Below are 20,215 nucleotides of genomic sequence, written 5' to 3' on the forward strand. Positions count from 1 at the left end.
TCACCCTTAAAAGGCGGTAAGCCTTCGGCTTTTTAAAATAAGAATTTTAAAAATCTCTCAGGGATCAAATCTCTCACCCTTAAAAGGCGGTAAGCCTTCGGCTTTTTAAAATAAGAATTTTAAAAATCTCTCAGGGACAAGCCCCTTTGTGGCACCTTCGAGATTTTAAAAGTCTCTTTTCGTTTTCTAGTTCGTAATAGTGTGTGATAGCAGATATGTTCATAGTCATAGGCCTCAATAACACCCTTCATCCGCTGGATGTCCGATGGATGAACTATACGGACATCCGGGAGAGGGCTCTAGCTTAGATCCCATTTATGTTTTCAAAACATCCGAATTGTAAATCATATAACTTGAACCGAATATATAAACCGAACATTGTTGGTGAAAGTTTATTCGTGTCATGTCAACCTTCATTTTTAATGTTTTGATTAACTCACTGAAAAATTCTTCTAACATCATGCATTATTTATTCGTGCATAAATCTGAGACTATAGTCCATATATACGCGATAGCGAGACGTAAAACGACATACGAAAATTAACCAAAAAATTTCATGTGGAACTAAAAAATAAAAGAAGTTTGTGTACACTCGCCTCAAATGTGTTTGTATCAGACAAAAGCTATCCATTTATACAACATGTCGTGCATATCAATCACACGGATAAATCTGTTTACAAGACAAAGTAGCGAGCAAGGTAAGGGGTGAAGAATGAAATAGGATGGACTAGGGTGTTTCCCATTTTTTTTCCTATCAAACCTTGGTGATGGAAAGTAGATGAAAGTTTTGAGGAAAAAGGAAAAACGCATAACAATGGCTCTTGAAGCATGACGATTCTAGGAAACGTGTAACTCAACTGCAAATAAGAGATCAAAAATACTATCACATAAAGTAATTCAATGCAGAAATGGGAAAACCTACGATACCTTGAAAGGTTGGATGTGGTTGTCTACAAGGTTCTTGCTGGCGGCAAATTCCACGATGGAGTGGCCCTTGACGTCGAGGTAAGTAAAATGCAATGTGTCTGGTAATCCGAGTGACTGCATACGGAGTTTCAATTTCAATGTTGGATGCTCCTTCAGGTGGGATAATGTGAAAAAGTAAAAATACATTATTCGTTTGTGTTACTTTGATTTTCTTATTGTGATGCTATTCCTACTTTGGATGAATTAATACTCGATACTCCACTATGTTCTCTTTGGTATTCAAATCCCAAAAAGAGCTTTTGATGAGCTTTGATCCACCATGATAAACATCGAAAGTCTCTTCAACAGCAATTGTACTCCAATGGCTGTGACTAAGGAGATTGGCAACACTTGAAAATAAAGCATTGTTCTCAAAATGAATAACCGTCCTCCTAAATAAACAAACCTGTTATTAAACATTATATACATTTTAACTTTAAATGAAACTTGCTTCAGTCAAAGGAACAAACACCTTTTAAGTGAGGGAAAACCAGAAGGGAAAGTTTTTTTTGCATAACGAATAAAGTATGGTGTGCTAGGATATCACTAAGTGTGACATATGAATCAACTGGCAACTTGTCGTCATCTTCAAGACATATTTTCTGAAAGGTAGCAATGTCTGATGATAAAGATAATCTGTAAATAATATGTTTGTTTAGTTTTCATTACACAGAAAGATAAGTAACATGATGAAAACCTACTGTCAATTCCATTTTTTACATTTACCAATTCATTCAGCACCCACATTTGTATGGGGTGCCGTTGTACCTTTTTACCAACAAAGAAATATTAAACAATAAATTAAACATTATAATAACTTAAATCAATCGTGATCTTATATTCTATCATAAATCTAACATTCATTACACAATTCTAACATTCATTTAACATTCATTAAACACCAATAACGCCGAGGTAACACTCTTTTTATTCAAATAAAACATACAAAATGAAATGTAAAATTAATCAAACCATCTATCGATTAACATTAGAGAAAACAATCAATCTTTCGGGTAAGCTATTATTTAATAAACCATATATTGGCAAACCTAACATTAAATTAAACATCATTCGCAATCTAACAGATAAATTGATTGCGATAAATTAATCAATCATGTAATCAAACAGTTTATTTTAATAACAATTTAAAGGAAATGGATATGGTTAACATTTTGCAAATGAATATTTAATTCTATTCCTTGAATCAATCAATTAACAAATTAAGTGTAGAGGCTAAGCTAAAAATTAGAAATAAAGAATCATTAAAATTGTAATGTAATTGAAGTTTGAAAAACAATTAAGGAATCAGCAAAGCGTTTATTTGTTGGGTAATAGACTCATTGTGTTCACGACGGAGTCGTGATTTTGAATTTGGCGCCCGATTGTCGTTTGTTTATTTTTCGTTTTGTCTCGCCCGGAAGTCAAGACGAGTCCAAACTTGTCTTGTCCCATCCCTCTCCCGTTTACTTGTTCTAGGTGGCGCTTTTCTCGCCCCTTCCCCCGCGCCCTTTTCTATTGTGTTTATGTCACCCTACCCCTAATTCGAGGCCCAAGGAATTTCGCCTCGTTTTCACCAGTCTGGCCGTAGCAGCCCCCTTGGATGGTCAGCCTCGTCGTCGTCGTTTACTTTAATTTTGTTCGTGCTGCCTCGTGCAGAATTTGATTTTGTGTTTTCGGCTTCTTTCATCCGAAGCCATCGATTTGTACTGTTCGTGATTAATTGTATTTTGCTGTGAATACAATTCAGTGCAGCGATTGCTGCAGAGTTGGCCGGCAAAACTTGTGTTTGAGTTTTCTATCCAACATTTTATGGTGCATCGACCGGGAAAGCCTTCCCATCGTGCCTGCCGTCGTTTCATCGTCATCACCAGCCTGGTAACTTTCCGTGCCGTTTCCTGTTTTGCTGCCGTGTTCCCGTGTTCCCGTTTTGCTGTTCGGCCGATATCTTCCACGCGGTCGGTTGTTCGCGTTGCTGTACGGCCGTTATCATCCCTTCTGGCCGGTGTCTGCGTTGCTGTTCATCCGATATCTTCCCTCGTGGCCGGTTTCTGCGTTGCTGTTCGGCCGACACCATCCCCGCGGTCGTTTTTTGCTGTACGGCCGTTGTCATCCCTGTGGCCGTGTTCGCGCATCTGATCGGCCCATATCATCCCGTTGCCGTGAATCTTGGTGGCCGTGCCGCCTATTTTTTCTTCATTTATTTGTGAGTATCCGTTTGGCTGATTTGTCCGATCTGTTGAGGTTGGTCAGTCGTGGGATCGTCGGTACCTTTTAGGCGCGTCGATTCCAAGGTCATTTCTCGTCTTTCTTCTTATTTGCCCAAATTTGTGTGTGTTTTGCTGTACTGCTACGGCAAAGAAGAGCCAGGCCGTAATCACCATTTCCATAATTTTTGTTTTGCATTTTTGCTACGGCAAAGAAGAGCCAGGCCGTAATTTTCCCGTAATTTCTGTGTCTTTTTGCTGAACCGCTACGGCAAAGTGGTTCAAGCCGTAATCTTCAATTTTTCATCATTCGCGTCCCCCATCGTCCGTTTTCTGCTGGAGCGTTTTGGCAAAGCTATCCAGCTTATCATCATTCATCGACTTTTTGTTTTATATTTTTTGCTGCTGAACCGCTACAGCAAAGTGGTTCACATCGTAATATTTAATTTTTTCCATCGCGCGCGCCGACTTTTCGTCCCTTTTTGCTGCTGGATCGCCACAACAAGCTGTCCAGCTCACTCATCATCGCGCGTCTACTTCTCGTTTCTTCTTTTTTGATGCTGGATTGACACGGCAAGCTGTCCAGCTCATCATCGTCGTTTTCGCTTCGTCCGTTTGTTGCTGGATTGCTTCGGCAAAGCTGTCCGGCTCGTAATCGTTCATCGTATACTTTCGATTCGTCTTCTTGTGCTGCTGGATCGACAAGGCAAGCTGTCCAGCTCACTCATCGTTAATCTTCGACTCCTCGTTTCATCCGTTTATTGCTGGATTGCTTCGGCAAAGCCGTCCGGCTCATAATCGATAATCGTCTACCTTTCGTCTCGTCCGTCTGTTACTGGATCACTTTGGCAAAGTTGTCCAGCTCGTCATCGTTCATCGTATATTTTTCGTTCCGTCCTTTTGCTGCTGGATCGCCACACAAGCTGTCCAGCTCACTTGTCATCGTCGACTTTTCGTTTCTTCTTTTTGATGCTGGATCGCTTCGGCAAAGTTGCCCAGCTCATAATCGTTCCTCATTTATTATTCGTATCGTCTTTTCGTCGCTGGATCGCCACGAAAGCTATCCAGCTCATCATCGTACCCCGTCTACTTTTCGTTTCATCTGTTCACTGCTGGATCGCTTCGGCAAAGTTGCCCAGCTCATAATCGTCCCTCGTATATTATTCGTCTCGTCTTTTCGTCGCTGGATCGCCACACAAAGCTATCCAGCCCACTCATCGATCGTCTATTTTTTCATTGCGTCTTTTTCTGCTAGATCGCTTCGGCAAAGCGGATCTAGTTCGTAATTATTCAATTAAATCGTCGATACCTCGTTTTGGCACGTCGATTTGAATCGTCATTCTTAATTTTTCGTCCGTATATTATAAATGAAATCGTCGGAACCTTTTTAGGCGCGTCGATTTACATTTCTTCGGATCGTTTCGTTCGTTTATTATAAATGAAATCGTCGGAACCTTTTTAGGCGCGTCGATTTACATTTCTTTGGATCGTTTCTTTCGTGCATTTAATTGTCGATACCTGTTTAGGGCCGTCAATTAATTGAATTTTCTTTCGTTTCGCCATTCATCCAGCCGTGTATAGCTTCACCATCCAGTTGATGAACAAGAAGCTTCATTACGAAATTGGAGAACAAGAATCACCAAGACCAAGGCCGTCCGTCACGTCTCTTCCAAGGAGCTGTTCCGACCCGAAAAAGCTCATCGAATCGTCACAAGATATTACATTTTCCTGATTGATGTATTTTTCCTTTGACGGACATTAAGTCATCAATATAAAAGTGAAACTAAATCAAAATTGGTTCATCGTTTCTCTCTTCATGTTAGTTGAATTGTCGGTACCTTTTAGGCGCGTCGATTTCAACTTCGTTCATCGTTCCAGTTCGTTTTAATTAAATCGTCGGTACCTTTTGAGGCGCGTCGATTTAAATTTCGTTCATCGTTGTTTTTCGTTTTAATTGAATCGTCGGTACCTTTTGAGACGCGTCGATTTAAATTTCGTTCATCGTTGTATTTCGTTTAGATCACACATCGTTTCATCGAAAGTTGTCCGCCTTTTGTTGGCAGTGTCAACTTGAATAATTTCCTTTCGGCTTCATCATGGCTACGTCAGAATCGACAACTGGTAGGACCATGCCAAATTTAACTGGTCAAGTCCCTGGAGTACCAGATGATACTGGATTAGGCGGAAGCCACCACAGTTCGCGAGAATCGGTTAGAGACCCTTTAACTCCGGAAGAAAGATTGATGGCAGTCGAACGCACACGGATTGAACGGGATACGTTAGCCGTAGTCCTTGAAGAACAATGTGAAGAGCTTGCCAATTACGTCATTAACAGAGGAAGGAGATCTATAGTGAACCATCTTAATGTGGGAATTGGTCGGCGTATGGAACAACTTCGACAGGCCCATTTAGACCATAATACGGCTTTGCACGATAATAATGATCCTTTTGATAATCCTTACGCCTACATCATAGGATTTGAGATTCGCGCCAGGGATTGTTCAAAACTGGCCGATGATTACCTTCGCCAACGGCAAAATTCTCCCGCTTCTTCAGTTCGATCGACGATACCAGATCAGGATTCATTTCATACTGCGGATCAACCACAACCAGGAAATGGTCACCCGACTCCTACGCCATTTTGGCGGCCCTATACTCCTCCACCAGTCCAACCCGGATTCAACCACCCGCCTGTGACGCCGCCGATGAGTTTTACTCCTCATCTACCACCGCCGCTTGGACGACGTAGCAGTGATGATTGGATTCACCGGCGTTTGCCAACACCAGGAGCTGGAACACCTGGATTGGGCGGATTTAGTCCAAATTGGTTAATGAACGCGTTACCCCAGATAAAAATCGAGCCGTTTAATGGAGATCCAAAGGAGTGGCCAACCTTTATATCGTCTTTTCGAGATATGGTACACAACGTAGTGCCATCAGATGCACAACGTCATGCTTTCTTAAAGCAACTCCTTTCGTCGGAAGTTCGGTCGTATATAGCCGAATATTTGGAAGATCCTTCAACTTATTTTGACGCGTTAGAAGAGTTGAAGAAACGTTATGGGCAACCTCAAGTAGTGGCTCGAAGCCATTTAATGGCGCTCATGAATCTCCCAGTTATCCGCGACGACGATCCTCATGCCTTGGCCAAATTGAACCGGACTCTTCACGGTGCTATGCACGCATTGAGAACCGGCGGCTACCAGCAAGATTTGGAATCCGGAATGACGCTGGAGCATATAGTTTCTCGTCTACCCCAGCGACTGCGCAGCAGTTGGGGAATAAAGGTGTATCGTATGACACCCAACCGAGCTACTCTTTTAGATTTAGCTAAATGGTTAGATGAGATGGTGATGGGCGAGTTGATGACCCGGCCCACTTCTTCAAAACACGCATCGCCCTTCAAGGAAAGAAAACCGGAAGGAAGCCCTTTTGTGAAGAAACCGGCATCTTTATTTGGAAAAAAGCCACTCGTGTTTCATGCTAACACGCCACCACCAGTTCATCAAATTCTAACTTCTCCACCATCATCCCCGTCCGTTTCGAGAAAAAGCAACTTAAGAAAATGCGCGTATTGTGGAGCCGCGCATTCATTAAAATCGTGCAACACTTTCAAAGCTCTTGACTTAACTGCTAGAGCAGAGTGGGTGAAAGAAAAAAGGCTATGTTTTAGATGCTTAAATGGCGCACATCGTGTTGCAGAATGTGAATCCACTTTAATTTGTAATGTTTCAGGCTGCACTCAACGTCATCATCCTCTATTGCATGGGGCTCCTCGAGTTTTTCCTGCGACTCCCCCGACGTCTTCATCAACTACTCCGGCTAGCAAGCCGCCAGCAAAACATAAGCCAGTTGCGATGGCTACAATTGATAAAGAGCCTGATGACAACACATCACTAGCCATCGTTCCAGTGATAATTTCGGCAAACGGAATCGACTTCTCCACATTCGCCTTTTTGGATCCTGGAGCAACAGTAAACGTAATGCGTGAGGATATCGCAGAAAAGTTAAAATGCTCAGGAAAAATGGAAAAAGTTTCCTTCGGAACATTTCATGGTATTGATCCGGAGTTTGACTCTATGAAAGTCAGCGTGACAATCAAATCTCTCGATAGGTCGTTTGAAGCCGAACTACTGAAGGTTTCAACAGTGCCGAAAGGGTATTTAAAGCTACCTCGCCCAATTGAAGAATTAAAGGAGGTACGTGAACGATATGCTCATCTAAGCGACATCAAACTTGCATCGCTAGGAGAGCCGACTATTCTGATTGGCGGAGGAAATCAATGGCTTCATCTTCGAATGGACGAAAGACGTCCTCCTGATGGGATCAACGCACCCTTTGGAATTCACACTCCGTTCGGATGGACGTGTGTAGGAGAGTTCACCTCACCATCAGAAGCAACAACCGTATGCAGATCGGATAAACCGCTGCTCCCTATTCAAAAACTTTGTTATAGTATTCAAGAGTCGCCTACAGAAGAGCTCCTTCTCCGTCAAGTGGAGAAATTATGGGAAACTGATAGTTTTCCTATCGTCACCCCTGTGAAACCGTTAGAATCGGCTGAAGATCAACTGGCAAGAAACAAGCTGGACGCAAGCATCAAATTCGACGGTACCAGATTTGAAGTTGGTCTGCCATGGATCTCAGACAAGGTGACTCTTCCGGATAATTATTTGCCAGTTCTTCGTCGTCTCTATTCCGTCGAACATAAATTTAGTCGTGACTCCGCCTTTGCGGAGAAATATGCAGCTGTGATTGACGACTACATCAGTAAAGGATTCGCCAAGCCGCTCAAGAAGAGTGAACTTACCGGTACATTCGGAAGAAATTGGTACCTTCCTCATCATGGAGTTGTCAACCCGCAGAAGCCAGGAAAAGTGAGAGTTGTTTTCGATGCATCAGCCAAACATGAAGGAGTGGCTCTGAATGAAGTACTGTTGAAAGGTCCTAGTCTTGTCAATGACATAGGAACTACACTTCTTCTATTTCGCGAAAAAACTTTCTCTTTATCAGGAGATATCCAGCAAATGTTTCTCCAAGTTGGCGTAAAAAAGGAAGATCGTTCGGCTCTTCGTTTCTTATGGCGTCCCCCTGGAAATAGAAATCCGCCTACGATATACGAAATGCAGCGACAAATCTTCGGATCGATTTCTTCTCCCTTTATCTGCTCGCAAGTTCTTCGACATGTAGCCGATCTTTATAGGGAGGAATTTCCGGAAGCTGCTCAACGTATTTACACCAACTTCTACGTCGATAATCTTTTGGATTCCTTTTACACGGAAGAAGAAGCAATTCAAGCTGTAAAGGATTCCACCGCACTATTGAAAAAAGGAGGCTTCCATCTCAATCAGTGGCTCTCGTCATCTCGTCAAGTTTTAGCTCTCGTTCCAGAATGTGATCGCAATCAACCTCGTCTCAACTTGGATCTTGATGACCTGCCTACTGAGAGAACTTTGGGAGTCTTATATGACAGTGAAAGCGACCACTTCATCTTCGATGTTAAATGTAATGTGGAAGCCAACACAAAACGTCAAATTCTTAGTGCTGTTTCGACTCTCTTCGATCCGTTGGGATTTTTATCCCCTATCGTTCTTCTCGCTAAACGAATTCTTCAGGAGCTGTGGCTAGTTGGAGTGGACTGGGATCAGCCGATCCCAAATTCAATTATGCAACAATGGAATCAATGGACCGAAACTCTCAACTGTTTGAAGAATTTTAAAGTCCCTCGAGCGCTCACATTAAGCAACGAAATCAAGAATATTCAACTTCACGCTTTTTGCGATGCCTCAACTCTTGGTTTCGGATCCGTTGTTTATCTTCGAGTCACCTACGCTACTGATGTCGTCGCCGTAAATTTCGTCTCGTCAAAGTCCCGCGTGGCACCTCTTCGTCCGCTTACTGTCCCGAAGTTGGAGCTTCAAGGAGCAATAGTGGCATTGCGACTTGTCAAATTCATTCAATCTTCGCTTCGCATAACAATCAACCAAGTATTTTATTGGTCTGATTCAAAAACCGTTCTTCAGTGGATTGCCTCCAAAACCTGCCGCTTTCAAACTTTCGTCGCTAATCGTGTTTCGGAAATTTTAGAGCATTCTCGTCCGATCGAATGGCGGCATGTTCCTGGCGTCGAAAATCCTGCTGATGAATGCAGCAGAGGACTCTTCCCTGCTGAAATAATGGAAAACGATCGTTGGTTGACCGGCCCCGCCTTCTTGAAACAAGAAGATGTCGATTGGCCTCAACCTATCAAATTACCGGAGCCCAATGAAGATGATCCGGAAGTTTCTGCAACCAAGTGGGTGGGAGTCATCTACGGCCCCGCTCCTGAAAACAGGCTCCGCACTCTATTGGAAAGATACTCTGATTATGGCCTGGCCATGAGAGTCGTGGCCTGGATGTTCCGCTTTATCTTCAATTCCAGGTTGAAATCAGCCAAAGAACGTAGCGGATCTTTTCTTAGCGTCAAAGCTATTCAACAAGCCGGAAGTCAATGCATCCGGTCAGCTCAATTGGAATGTTATCCCGAAGAGATGGCGGCGCTGGAGAAGAAACGTTCTCTCAAATCCAGTTCTCCGTTATTGAAACTTTCGCCGTTTATCGATAAAGATGGTGTGATGCGCGTTGGAGGTAGGCTTGATTATGGCCCCTTTTCGTTTGATGTTAAACATCCAAAAATCCTCCCGCATGAACATCCAATATCTCGCCTAATCATCATGAGAGAACATGATCTACTGGTTCATCCGTCAGCTGAAAGACTTCTCAGCTCTATCAGATCTCGATTTTGGATCATCAAAGGAAGAGTAGCCATCAAACGATATTTATACAAATGTCTAACCTGCAAGCGTCATCGAGCGATGCCCTGCATTCCGTTAATGGCCCCGCTTCCAAGACATCGTCTAGCTCCTTTCAATCGCCCCTTCACTTATGTGGGTTTGGATTTTTTCGGCCCTTGCAACATCACTATTTATCGTCGCAAGGAAAAGCGTTACGTCTTGCTCTTCACTTGCCTCAACACTAGAGCAGTGCATCTTGAAGTGACAGCGTCGCTTGATTTATCTTCGTTCTTGATCGCCTTCGCATCGTTTTCGGCCCGCAGAGGTCGTCCTTCTGTAGTTTACAGTGACAACGGAACCCAAATTGTTGCTGGCAACAAGGAAATTCAGCAAGGGATCGAGCGTCTTAAAAAACAAAACCTCGTCGGCCAAATGATTAAACAAGAAATTGAGTGGCACTTTTCACCTCCATCGGCTCCACATTTCGGCGGAGTCTGGGAAAGTTTGGTGAAATCAGCAAAGGTGGCGTTAGAAGCCATCGTGGAATCTCGGCCGCTCACGGAAGAATTATTACGCGGTTTTGTGATTCAAGCCGAGTCTTTATTGAATGGACGTCCACTCACTCATGTCAGCGTGGACCCTCGTGATCCGGAACCTCTCACGCCGAATCATTTTTTACTTCTTCAAGGATCTCCAAATTCCGAAGATGATGTCATTGGAGATGAAGAATTATATTCGCGAAAGCATTGGGAGGCTATGCAGGTCATGTCGACTCACTTCTGGCGTCGATGGCTTCAAGAGTACCTTCCAACCATCACCGATCGTCGAAAATGGCTTTTTGACAAGAAGAATTTAGCTGTTGATGACGTCGTCTTGGTGGTGACTCCGAATTCTCCGCGAGGACATTGGCCCATTGGCCGAGTAACCAGAGTCGTCCTCAGCCCTGATGGAGTCGTCCGTTCGGTGTTCGTCAAGACATCCGCTGGAGAGTATCACCGTCCGGTGGCCAAGCTATGTTTATTGGAAACTAGCACTGAAGAATAATTTGTTTATATTTTGTCAAAATGAAATTCGTTCGTTTGTTTTTTTTTGTTTTTTTTTTTTTTTTTATTCTCTTTTGTGTTTCTGATAATGACTGTTGTTTCATAATCAGTAACAGGCCCCGCTGTTCACGACGGAGTCGTGATTTTGAATTTGGCGCCCGATTGTCGTTTGTTTATTTTTCGTTTTGTCTCGCCCGGAAGTCAAGACGAGTCCAAACTTGTCTTGTCCCATCCCTCTCCCGTTTACTTGTTCTAGGTGGCGCTTTTCTCGCCCCTTCCCCCGCGCCCTTTTCTATTGTGTTTATGTCACCCTACCCCTAATTCGAGGCCCAAGGAATTTCGCCTCGTTTTCACCAGTCTGGCCGTAGCAGCCCCCTTGGATGGTCAGCCTCGTCGTCGTCGTTTACTTTAATTTTGTTCGTGCTGCCTCGTGCAGAATTTGATTTTGTGTTTTCGGCTTCTTTCATCCGAAGCCATCGATTTGTACTGTTCGTGATTAATTGTATTTTGCTGTGAATACAATTCAGTGCAGCGATTGCTGCAGAGTTGGCCGGCAAAACTTGTGTTTGAGTTTTCTATCCAACACATTGGCTTTGTAGAATACTTCTCTGTCAGGCCACTAGAGGCATCATAAAATAACAGAATTCCGCAGAAGTACTCATACGCACGTAGTAGCCTACTCATATTGTATATGCGCAACCGTCCGCAACAAGCAAAATTTGTCCCGCTCATATATAGGGCGAATTAAAATAAACGTGGAAAATCAGCGAGAGGACTCCAACAACAAAAAAAAAAAACGAACGAACATGGCTCACAACATAGTTCCACAAAATTGTAGCCGTGCCGTGCCGTGCCGATATCGAAAGCTATCACCGGAAATCTGGAGAAATTGTCCCATCACAGTTGCGCATATTGGTTGCATTTATTCGTTTTTATATCACGCTCATTTTCTGATACAAAAAACAAAATATATTTGGGAACGTGGATTAAAAATTTTTATTCGTTATATCAGAAAATAATTTTCATATTAAAACGAATGTGAACCAACACGCGCGAATCCCGGGACACGTTCCATCAGTGCATTTTCAAAAATAAAAAAAAATTGTTTGATGACTGACGCACCTTGTTTGCTACTTTAAAAGTTGTCCCTGATCTCTGCGTGAAGCCAGTCAATTTCCCGATTCCTTATTTCTGGTACATGTATACGATCTGAAATAATTTTTCGTAAGAATGATGGGGGCGAATGGGGATGATGGTAGATCGCCATTCTAGATATAACGAAATGGCATGAAATATAATGAAAATCAAGTACAGAAATTAAATTACAAAATTAGAAGTGCAACAGCATCATAATTGGTGTTTTGTGTTGCGTGATTCTGACCGCTAGATGACAAAGTTTAAAAAAGGGGAGGGGAGAAAAGAATGGAGGCAAAACCATTCGCCATATCCCAAATGAGTTGTTAATGCTCCGGGGTTAGTATAGGCTACATTATTTCTGAATTTTTGTTTTATTTTTTAATTTGCCCGATTGAATAATAGATAATAGGTTTGATGCAGGTTTACGGAGCTATTATTTTACATTTGATTTTAAGGTTAGGTTTGATTGCAAGTTTGATTTGATAAATCTAATATCCCAGGTTTGACGCTATGTTACCCTTTGATGTTTGTTTAGATAAGTGTTTTATATAATGTTGTTTGTTTAATTATAGATTGATGTTAAATGATAGGTTTGTTGTTAAAAAGGTACAACGGCACCCCATACATTTGAACTATCTGCCAATCTGGCATTTGATGGGTAAATGAACCATCAGTTGTGATACTGGATGCATGGTTTTTTTCTTATTAGAATTCAGCAATAGTTAACATATGAAATAAAAACACAGTGTTTCACGAGATGAAATCTATCACAAACATTCAATCCATCAATTCGCCATGCCACTGTTGCCACAAGCAGATTGACTGTTATCCTGTTAAAATTTACAGTCGTCTGCTAGTCAACAATCAAGCTAAAAGTCAATCTGGGTGTCTTTTTCTTTCGCAGATATCTCGCGAACCACAAAATAAGTAATGCAAATTTAGTCTTTTCGGTTAAACGGAAAGTTGTTCTTTCCATTAGAACTAATTGGACTCTTTAATTTTTTGGAATCGTATATGCAATCTATTTTAGAAGTTTCCCATTTTTTTCCCCTTTTTGCTCCCAATCTCTCGTTATTTTCGTTAAAACTTGAAATATTTAGTCATTACCTATGTAAAAAGTCATTCTACATCGAATGAGATAAGTCGCGTCGGGATCGGAGCAGCAGGAAAGCTTCACGGTCCCGAAAACCCCTTCCACCAATCACGAATCGCCCCAATTCCCCAGGGACCTCTCAGGGTTAATGGTATTTGGAGCGCTGTCAGAACTTTTGTTTCTTCAAATCTCTCACCCTTAAAAGGCGGTAAGCCTTCGGCTTTTTAAAATAAGAATTTTAAAAATCTCTCAGGGATCAAGCCCCTCTGTGGCACCTTCGAGATTTTAAAAGTCTCCTTTCGTTTTTTTTCTTGATTAGGAAATTTAAAAATTTAGTTTTCGTATTGTTTTCTCTGTTCGTCATCTTATACTCTCACTGTTGCACCTCTTGTGTGGAATCAAGCCCCTCTGTGGAACCTTCGAGATTTTAATAAGTCTCTTTTCGTTTTTATTCTGTTTATTCTAGTTCGTAATAGTGTGTGATAGCAGATATGTTCATAGTCATAGGCCTCAAGTAGTACTGAAAATTTCAATTAATAAAACAATACAATTTGCAACTACTTGCATTATCAAAAACGTACAGTTATATACAGGATTATGAAAATTCATTTTGTCTTGGCAGTTATACACAGATTAAATGTAAATCGATGAGAAAATGCATCACTAATATTGAAAGACTACGATCAACGGCGGTTAAATAGTTGAAGGTCGAGCTTGAGGACAATTTCTCCCGATTTCACCTCATACAAAGGCAGCCGCTTGATGAGCGGGCTGCGATATTCCATCTAGCAAAGTTCTCGTATCATCAATAAAATCTGTCCGTTCACGAAAATAATGTATTACTAAGTACATAAAAAAACACTACATAACATAAACTTTCTCTACATCTTTGACAGCGAAGACTTCTTTGCTGCGAGCACAGGTATAGTCCGCAAGGCCTATTGATTCAAAAACAAACACAATATGGTTGAACTTGTGCACGAAAACTGATAAATGTCTGCTCTCCGTACACACGACCGTTGGGTAGCATCATAGGTAAGTTATGTTCGTTAAGAGATAGGCCCGAAAAGCGACAGATCTATCTTGATTGTGAGCAATGAGCGTGAGTAATCGTTCAGCAAACTTGTTCAATAGTTCTTGGCACATGGGACATTCAACATTCCTCTGATCCATTGGGCGATAACATTGCCTGTAAAAATTAAATCGATTAAAGTGAAAAGTTCTTGGAAATGGCGTTAAAAGTTAAAACTTACGGAGTTTTCATTGTGGAGAGACCAGCTTGCAACGCAACAGCCAACACAGACAATGGAGCCAACTGATAGAGGCGGAAATAGTCTTGACGAAATTTTTCAATCGAGGCATTCCACCTCGACGCATCGAGCAACTCCTTGTGTGGTGATACCCCTGAAATGCGTACACGAATTAGTATCCTTAAAGTTATCCGGTTACAATTTATTCGAACTCACGAGTGTCAGAAGGGAACGCAAGGAGGGCGAGTGCGTGTTGAAGGTTCTCCCAGGGCACGTCGTCCATGTTGGTCAAGTCTCAAATACTTCCGGGCGACAAGTTCCTGTTATGATATCACTTAGGGTTTTATGTATATTGACTGGCAGCTTGTCATCTTCAAGACAAAATTTTCTGAAATTGAAGTAGGGGAGACTGGAGTAAAACGGGACACCGGGTCAAAAGGGACAGTGGGGGGGAAAATAGTAGATGTTAATAAAACTGTAAAAATTTTTAGTATGTTATGTAAATCTGTATAATCTAATTTGGCATGAAATTTGGTTGGTTTTTGTCAATAACTGCATGAGTTATTGACAAAACAAAAAAAACGGTTTTTTTAAAGAAATTTTTGTCTCCGCCATTTTATGTTTGAAGAAACAAATAAACGCTAATGGCATGTAAATTTAATATGGAAATGAAGCTGATTCATTTCTTGATCGTTTAAAACAGAAATTATAATTTTAGATCGATTAGTTTAGACAGTATGAACTTTAAAAAAAAAGTGTCTAAACCGGGAAATCGGGACAGCTGTTTTTGGCTAATTTGGGACAGTTACGGACCAATCAGCGTACAGCATTTTTAAGAGGCTCGATTTCGTTACCTAGCAACGCAGGATGTCCTACTGCTCCATAAGGGTTTTTGTATTTATAAGAAAAAAGGTTCATTAACACAATAATCAATTTGAAACATTTATAAACTCAAAGAGTATATGCAGTGGAACACTTTTTCAATTTTTTTTAATTTTATTGATGAATTTTAAGGCGAAAACGGAGGACGTCCCTCATCACCCACCCCAGTGTCCTCAATTACCCCCCAAAATAGGCCCCTCCCACAAATCTGAGGAAACTTTAAAGGTATTTTATGGGGAAATGGTTCATTATAAAATTATATAAAAAATATGGGGGGTTCATTACAATATGGAATACATAAAAACAAAATTTTAAAGAAATTCAATAATTAGTTTGGTAGATATAGGGGGGAAACAAAAACCGTCCCGTTTTACTCCAGTCTCCCCTATGCCTGAAAAAAAAACCAAAATGAAATAACTCTATAAAACAATCATGTCAAATAAAGTATGGTAACAAACTATTTAAATGACAAGTAGCTGCTATGACATCACTTAAGGTGACATGTAAATCAAAGGGCAACTTTTGTCATCTTCAAGACAAAACTCCACTTTCTGAAACTGAAATGTGTCTGTGATGAATGTAATCTGCAAATAATTTTGTGGTTTAGTTTTGATCACAAAGAAAGATTACTGAATAAGGACTACATACTGTCAATTCCATTTCCCACAGCTGCAGCTTTAATTTCTCTACGTTGATAAAATTTTGGCATAGCACCATTACATCATCAAGGCCTTTTAAATGAGGGAAACCCAGAAGGGAAACCTTTTTTTTATGCCAAATAAAGTATGGTGTGCTAGGATATCAGTAAAGGTGACATGTAAATCAACTGGCAACTTGTCGTCATCTTCAAGACATAGGAAAGGGAGAGATGTCTGATGATAAATGTAATCTGCAAATAATTTGTTTGTTTAGTTTTCATCACACAGAAAGATTAGTGACATAATGAACACCTATTGTCAATTCCATTTTTTATGTTTACCAGTTCATTCAGCACCCACATTTGAACTATGTGCCAATCTGGCATTTGATGGGTAAAGGAATAATCAGTTGTGACACTGGAGGCATGGTTTTTTTTTCTTATTAGAATCCTGCAATAGTTAAAATTAGAAAGATAACTACAGTGTTTCACAAGATGAAATTAATCACAAACATTCTTACATTAGATCGATGAATTCCAATGAATACCCAGTCGCCCCAGTAGCCAGTACCCACACGCCACACCGATAAAAGTTATCGTCGTCTGCTAGTCAACAAACAATCAACTCAAAGTCAATCTGGGTGTCTTTTTCTTGGTCAAATATCTCGCGAACCACAAATAACGTAATGCAAATTTAGTCTTTTCGGTTAAACGGAAAGTTCTTCTATTGTTTAGCGGTGGTTGCATCCTCTAATTTTAGAAGACATTTTTTCCCTCTATTTTAGAAGTTTCCCCTTTTTTTCCCCTTTTTGCTCCCAATCTCTCGTTATTTTCGTTAATAGTTAAAAAATTTAGTCATTACCTATGTAAAAAGTCATTCTACATCGAATAAGATTAGTCGCGTCGCGATCAGAGCAGCACGAACGCGTCACAGTCCCGAAAACCCCTTCGACCAATCACGAATCGCCCCAATTCCCCAGGGACCTCTCACAGTTAAGACTATTTGGAGCGCTGTCGGAACTTTTGTTTCTTCAAATCTCTCACCCTTAAAAGGCGGTAAGCCTTCGGCTTTTTAAAATTTTAAAAATCTCTCAGGGATAATCACACACAAATAAATGTCAGTTAGGAAAATATCAATATAGTTGACAAGACTATGCAACAACTTTTACAAATTTAAAATTGTTCATGATGGTAGAAGGAAGGGATACAAGGGGTCCGCAACTCAAATTTACTTTTTATTTTTTTTTTTTCCTTTTTCCTTGCTTTATTTTTCCTTTTTTCCTTTTAAGATAGGCTTTCCTTCAAGCGAAAATAAAAGGGTAGGGAGGGGATGGGTAGGAGGGGGGGGGGGGTTCGTTCGCGCGCGCCCTTCTTTTAGCCTGTAAAGTAAATTTCCTTTTTTTTCCCTTTTTTCACTTTTTTTTGCTTTTTTACCTTTTTTATTGTAGTAAATTTGAGTTGCGGACCCCTTGAAGGGATATTAAAACTTTTTTCTGGGATCGACCAATGTAGGAGGAAAGAAAATTAAACTTTTTTCTGGGTTCGACAAATGAAGAAAAACAAAGACATCAAACCTGAACAGCTAGACTTGTTGCTATTCAACTTAAAAGTAGCAAATTCGAGGATAAAGAAGATGTAATTATGTAATTTGGGTCAAAATTTGGGTCAAAAAATAAAGTTCCAACTAATAAGATGCACAGAATAATGTAACTGATAGCACTTACTTCTTTTCCATCACAGAGTAAATTTTTTTGGTGTTTGATTGGTGTAATCTCGGAATTGGTGTACGTAATCGGTGTATTTCTCAGGTTTATACGTGAATAAGAAGATGGGAACCCGTTGGCACATCTGCTATCGATTGAAAAAAAGAAAAAACAAGATAAGTTCCGGAAATTCCCTACGATGAAGTAGCCTAATTCATGTGATGAAACTATTAATTATGTTGAAAAAAGCTCTACAATGCTAACACCAGAATGCTACAAACGCTTCAAACATGCGTTGGTAGTGTATTTCGAATTTCTTATTTCAAACTTTCATGCTTTCAAGTTTCAATTTCAATTTCATTTCAGAAAAAGGAATCTGCAGACGAACTTTAGTGATCATGCGGCGTTGCTGGTTTAGAAAAATGATTGGCCTGAAACAAGGATGCGGTGCTGCCATCTGCCAATGTCGAAAAAAGATTGTATTATTGTTTATTAATTTTTTTAGATAGCCATTACCAATTTTCCCATCACACATTAGCCAGTTATTTAATCGCATAAAAGAAATTCGAACTGTCTAATATTATTACATTTTATGCATTATTTTACACTTTGTCAATGAGTGTAGAGCATAAGGGTAGGGGAAATTTCGCACTGTATATTACATCAGACGCAATGTTGAACACTTCCCAACGAGGGGTAGTCAACTCATGATTTGGGTGTACGAATATTTAAATAAAAATATATTTTTCCGTATTTTTTATATTTTTCCGTATTTTTATATTTTTTCGTATTTTTTATATTTTTTGTATTTCTTATATTTTTTTATTTGTATGTTGTTTATTGAATAATATTTGCCTACTGAATAGTATCAACGTACTTAAACTATTTTATACACTAAAAAAATTGAAATACTACCGTGCCACTTATTTTTCTATAGTACTTAAATTTTTTTCCTACTTAACATACTTATTTTTAAAATAATAGATACGACTGTAGCCGGAATTGAACACGGGACTACCAGGTTTCAGATGCTCATCCACTGTGTCAATGTAGATATTAGACTTCCCTAACAATCCGATCGTATGACACGACGGGAGTTGGGACTTAGAAATTTTTCCGAATGTTCAAACTTCACTTCCAATTTATTAAGGTGGAAAAGGTACTTGAATCCATTGGGCACTTATTTAAAAAACTTATCAAGAATGAAAATTAAAATAAAATATGTTGCCACAGAATAAGTAAGAATGCTGAAAAAGTGCAAAGTTATATTAAGGAGGAAAAGGTACCATTGGGCACTTATTTAAACAATTTATTAAGTATGCAAATTAAATTAAGTACATTGCCAAAGAGTACTTAATTGTTTTAAAAGACACTTATTTTAAGATTATTTAAGTATGGTCTCCATATTAAGTGTAACATTTTTACATTAAGTGAAAAAATTCTCCTTTTCAGTACCCTAAAACACGTTAAACATGTTCAACTGTGCAACCTTTTTGTGTAAGGCAAAGAAAATTTTCGTGTTAAAACTTTTTATATTTTTTATATTTTTTATATTTTTTACATTTTTTCATATTTTTTCATATTTTTTCATTAAAAATACGGGGGTGTACGGATATTTTTTCGAGTTGACTACCCCTCGCTTCCCAACACATCTCCCAGACATTTTCTCTCATTCTTATTAATTAAGAAATTCTTAGTTGATTTTAATTCAAAGGACGAGAAATACGTAAGTTCAAATGATCTACCATTAGTTCAACGACAACGTGAGTGTAGGTACAGAGGTTAGATAGGTATGTCACTGGGACGGTATTTCAGATTTATGGCCATCTGATTCGAAACGAAGGTAACCATCATCGAAAAGCTTCTGTCGATTTGGAATAACATCAACCGATGGATCGTGATAGAGTGTTCTGTATCGCAAATGCTCGGCCGGAATGTTCGGCCGGGCGACGCTCATGTTGAGTCGCCGGATACGTCGATAAAAGTCGTCGTCATCCAATCCCAGTACCCAAAAGGCGTTCGAGTAACCGTTGGCACGGACGAAATCGACCGCCGAAATATCAATGACTCCACCCCCGAAAAGGAACATTAACGACACTGGCCTGTTGGGATAAAATAGGTACATCAAACATTTAGTTTAACAACAGATTTAATTCTAAAGTGATTACTTGTAATCGTGAATGTCGATAACGAAAGACATGTGACGTGGTCTGCCAACTTCCGGACACTAATAAACATTGCGGTCGTCTTCCGGAAGAATATCCACGCCGTAAAAGATGAAACATTGGAACGTGTCAGAACGCTGGGCCTCGACGAAACCGACATTTAACAGCATGCCGCGGTTAAAAGGTAATCCAGCATCTGTTAGTAATTTGCATCAATTGATTACAATTATGACATAATGAATTGATTACCAACAGGTACCGGTCTGCTCGACAACGAAAATGGTGTAGTAGAGTCTCTGTCGCTGAAGGAACGGATGCATGTAGGCCTAGTGCAGGAAAACTGTCAAATGTTGACTGCGATT

The 20,215-nt window shown here is 40.2% G+C and overlaps 2 protein-coding genes and 4 long non-coding RNA genes across 9 annotated transcripts; 1 reads left to right on the forward strand and 5 right to left on the reverse strand.

Annotated features, from left to right (window-relative positions):
* Positions 1 to 591: 591 nt before the first annotated feature.
* On the reverse strand, positions 592 to 1,716 carry LOC124315717. Of its 2 annotated transcripts, none has more exons than XR_006911593.1 (5): positions 1,668 to 1,716; positions 1,439 to 1,602; positions 1,161 to 1,358; positions 928 to 1,077; positions 592 to 857 (listed from the first exon to the last, which is right to left on the reverse strand). It is a non-coding gene; the product is annotated as an uncharacterized LOC124315717 (long non-coding RNA). The 2 variants fall into 2 exon arrangements; XR_006911594.1 differs by having other exon boundaries at positions 1,161 to 1,372.
* Positions 1,717 to 7,027: 5,311 nt separating this feature from the next.
* LOC124316022 lies at positions 7,028 to 10,987 on the forward strand. The gene has a single exon (XM_046781758.1). The coding sequence runs from the start codon at positions 7,028 to 7,030 to the stop codon at positions 10,985 to 10,987; it is 3,960 nt and encodes a 1,319-aa protein (XP_046637714.1).
* Positions 10,988 to 12,825: 1,838 nt separating this feature from the next.
* Positions 12,826 to 14,843, reverse strand: LOC124315699. The gene is made up of 4 exons (XR_006911564.1): positions 14,683 to 14,843; positions 14,470 to 14,620; positions 13,634 to 14,405; positions 12,826 to 13,491 (listed from the first exon to the last, which is right to left on the reverse strand). It is a non-coding gene; the product is annotated as an uncharacterized LOC124315699 (long non-coding RNA).
* An 897-nt stretch (positions 14,844 to 15,740) lies between these two features.
* LOC124315693 lies at positions 15,741 to 17,058 on the reverse strand. Of its 3 annotated transcripts, XR_006911550.1 has the most exons (5): positions 16,848 to 17,058; positions 16,507 to 16,588; positions 16,328 to 16,436; positions 15,997 to 16,237; positions 15,741 to 15,932 (listed from the first exon to the last, which is right to left on the reverse strand). It is a non-coding gene; the product is annotated as an uncharacterized LOC124315693 (long non-coding RNA). The 3 variants fall into 3 exon arrangements; XR_006911549.1 differs by lacking the exon at positions 16,848 to 17,058 and having other exon boundaries at positions 16,299 to 16,436; positions 16,507 to 16,709; XR_006911548.1 differs by lacking the exon at positions 16,848 to 17,058 and having other exon boundaries at positions 16,507 to 16,705.
* A 681-nt stretch (positions 17,059 to 17,739) lies between these two features.
* LOC124315827 lies at positions 17,740 to 18,373 on the reverse strand. The gene is made up of 2 exons (XR_006911722.1): positions 17,955 to 18,373; positions 17,740 to 17,836 (listed from the first exon to the last, which is right to left on the reverse strand). It is a non-coding gene; the product is annotated as an uncharacterized LOC124315827 (long non-coding RNA).
* Positions 18,374 to 19,393: 1,020 nt separating this feature from the next.
* Positions 19,394 to 20,046, reverse strand: LOC124315677 (beta-1,4-galactosyltransferase 2-like). Its single transcript, XM_046781496.1, has 2 exons — positions 19,857 to 20,046; positions 19,394 to 19,790 (listed from the first exon to the last, which is right to left on the reverse strand). Exons 1-2 carry the CDS (start codon positions 19,886 to 19,888, stop codon positions 19,484 to 19,486), a joined length of 339 nt encoding a protein of 112 aa, XP_046637452.1. The 5' UTR covers positions 19,889 to 20,046; the 3' UTR covers positions 19,394 to 19,483.
* Positions 20,047 to 20,215: the final 169 nt, after the last annotated feature.

This window comes from Daphnia pulicaria, chromosome 11 (genome assembly GCF_021234035.1).
Source record: "Daphnia pulicaria isolate SC F1-1A chromosome 11, SC_F0-13Bv2, whole genome shotgun sequence".
Classification (NCBI taxonomy): Eukaryota; Metazoa; Arthropoda; class Branchiopoda; order Diplostraca; family Daphniidae; genus Daphnia; species Daphnia pulicaria.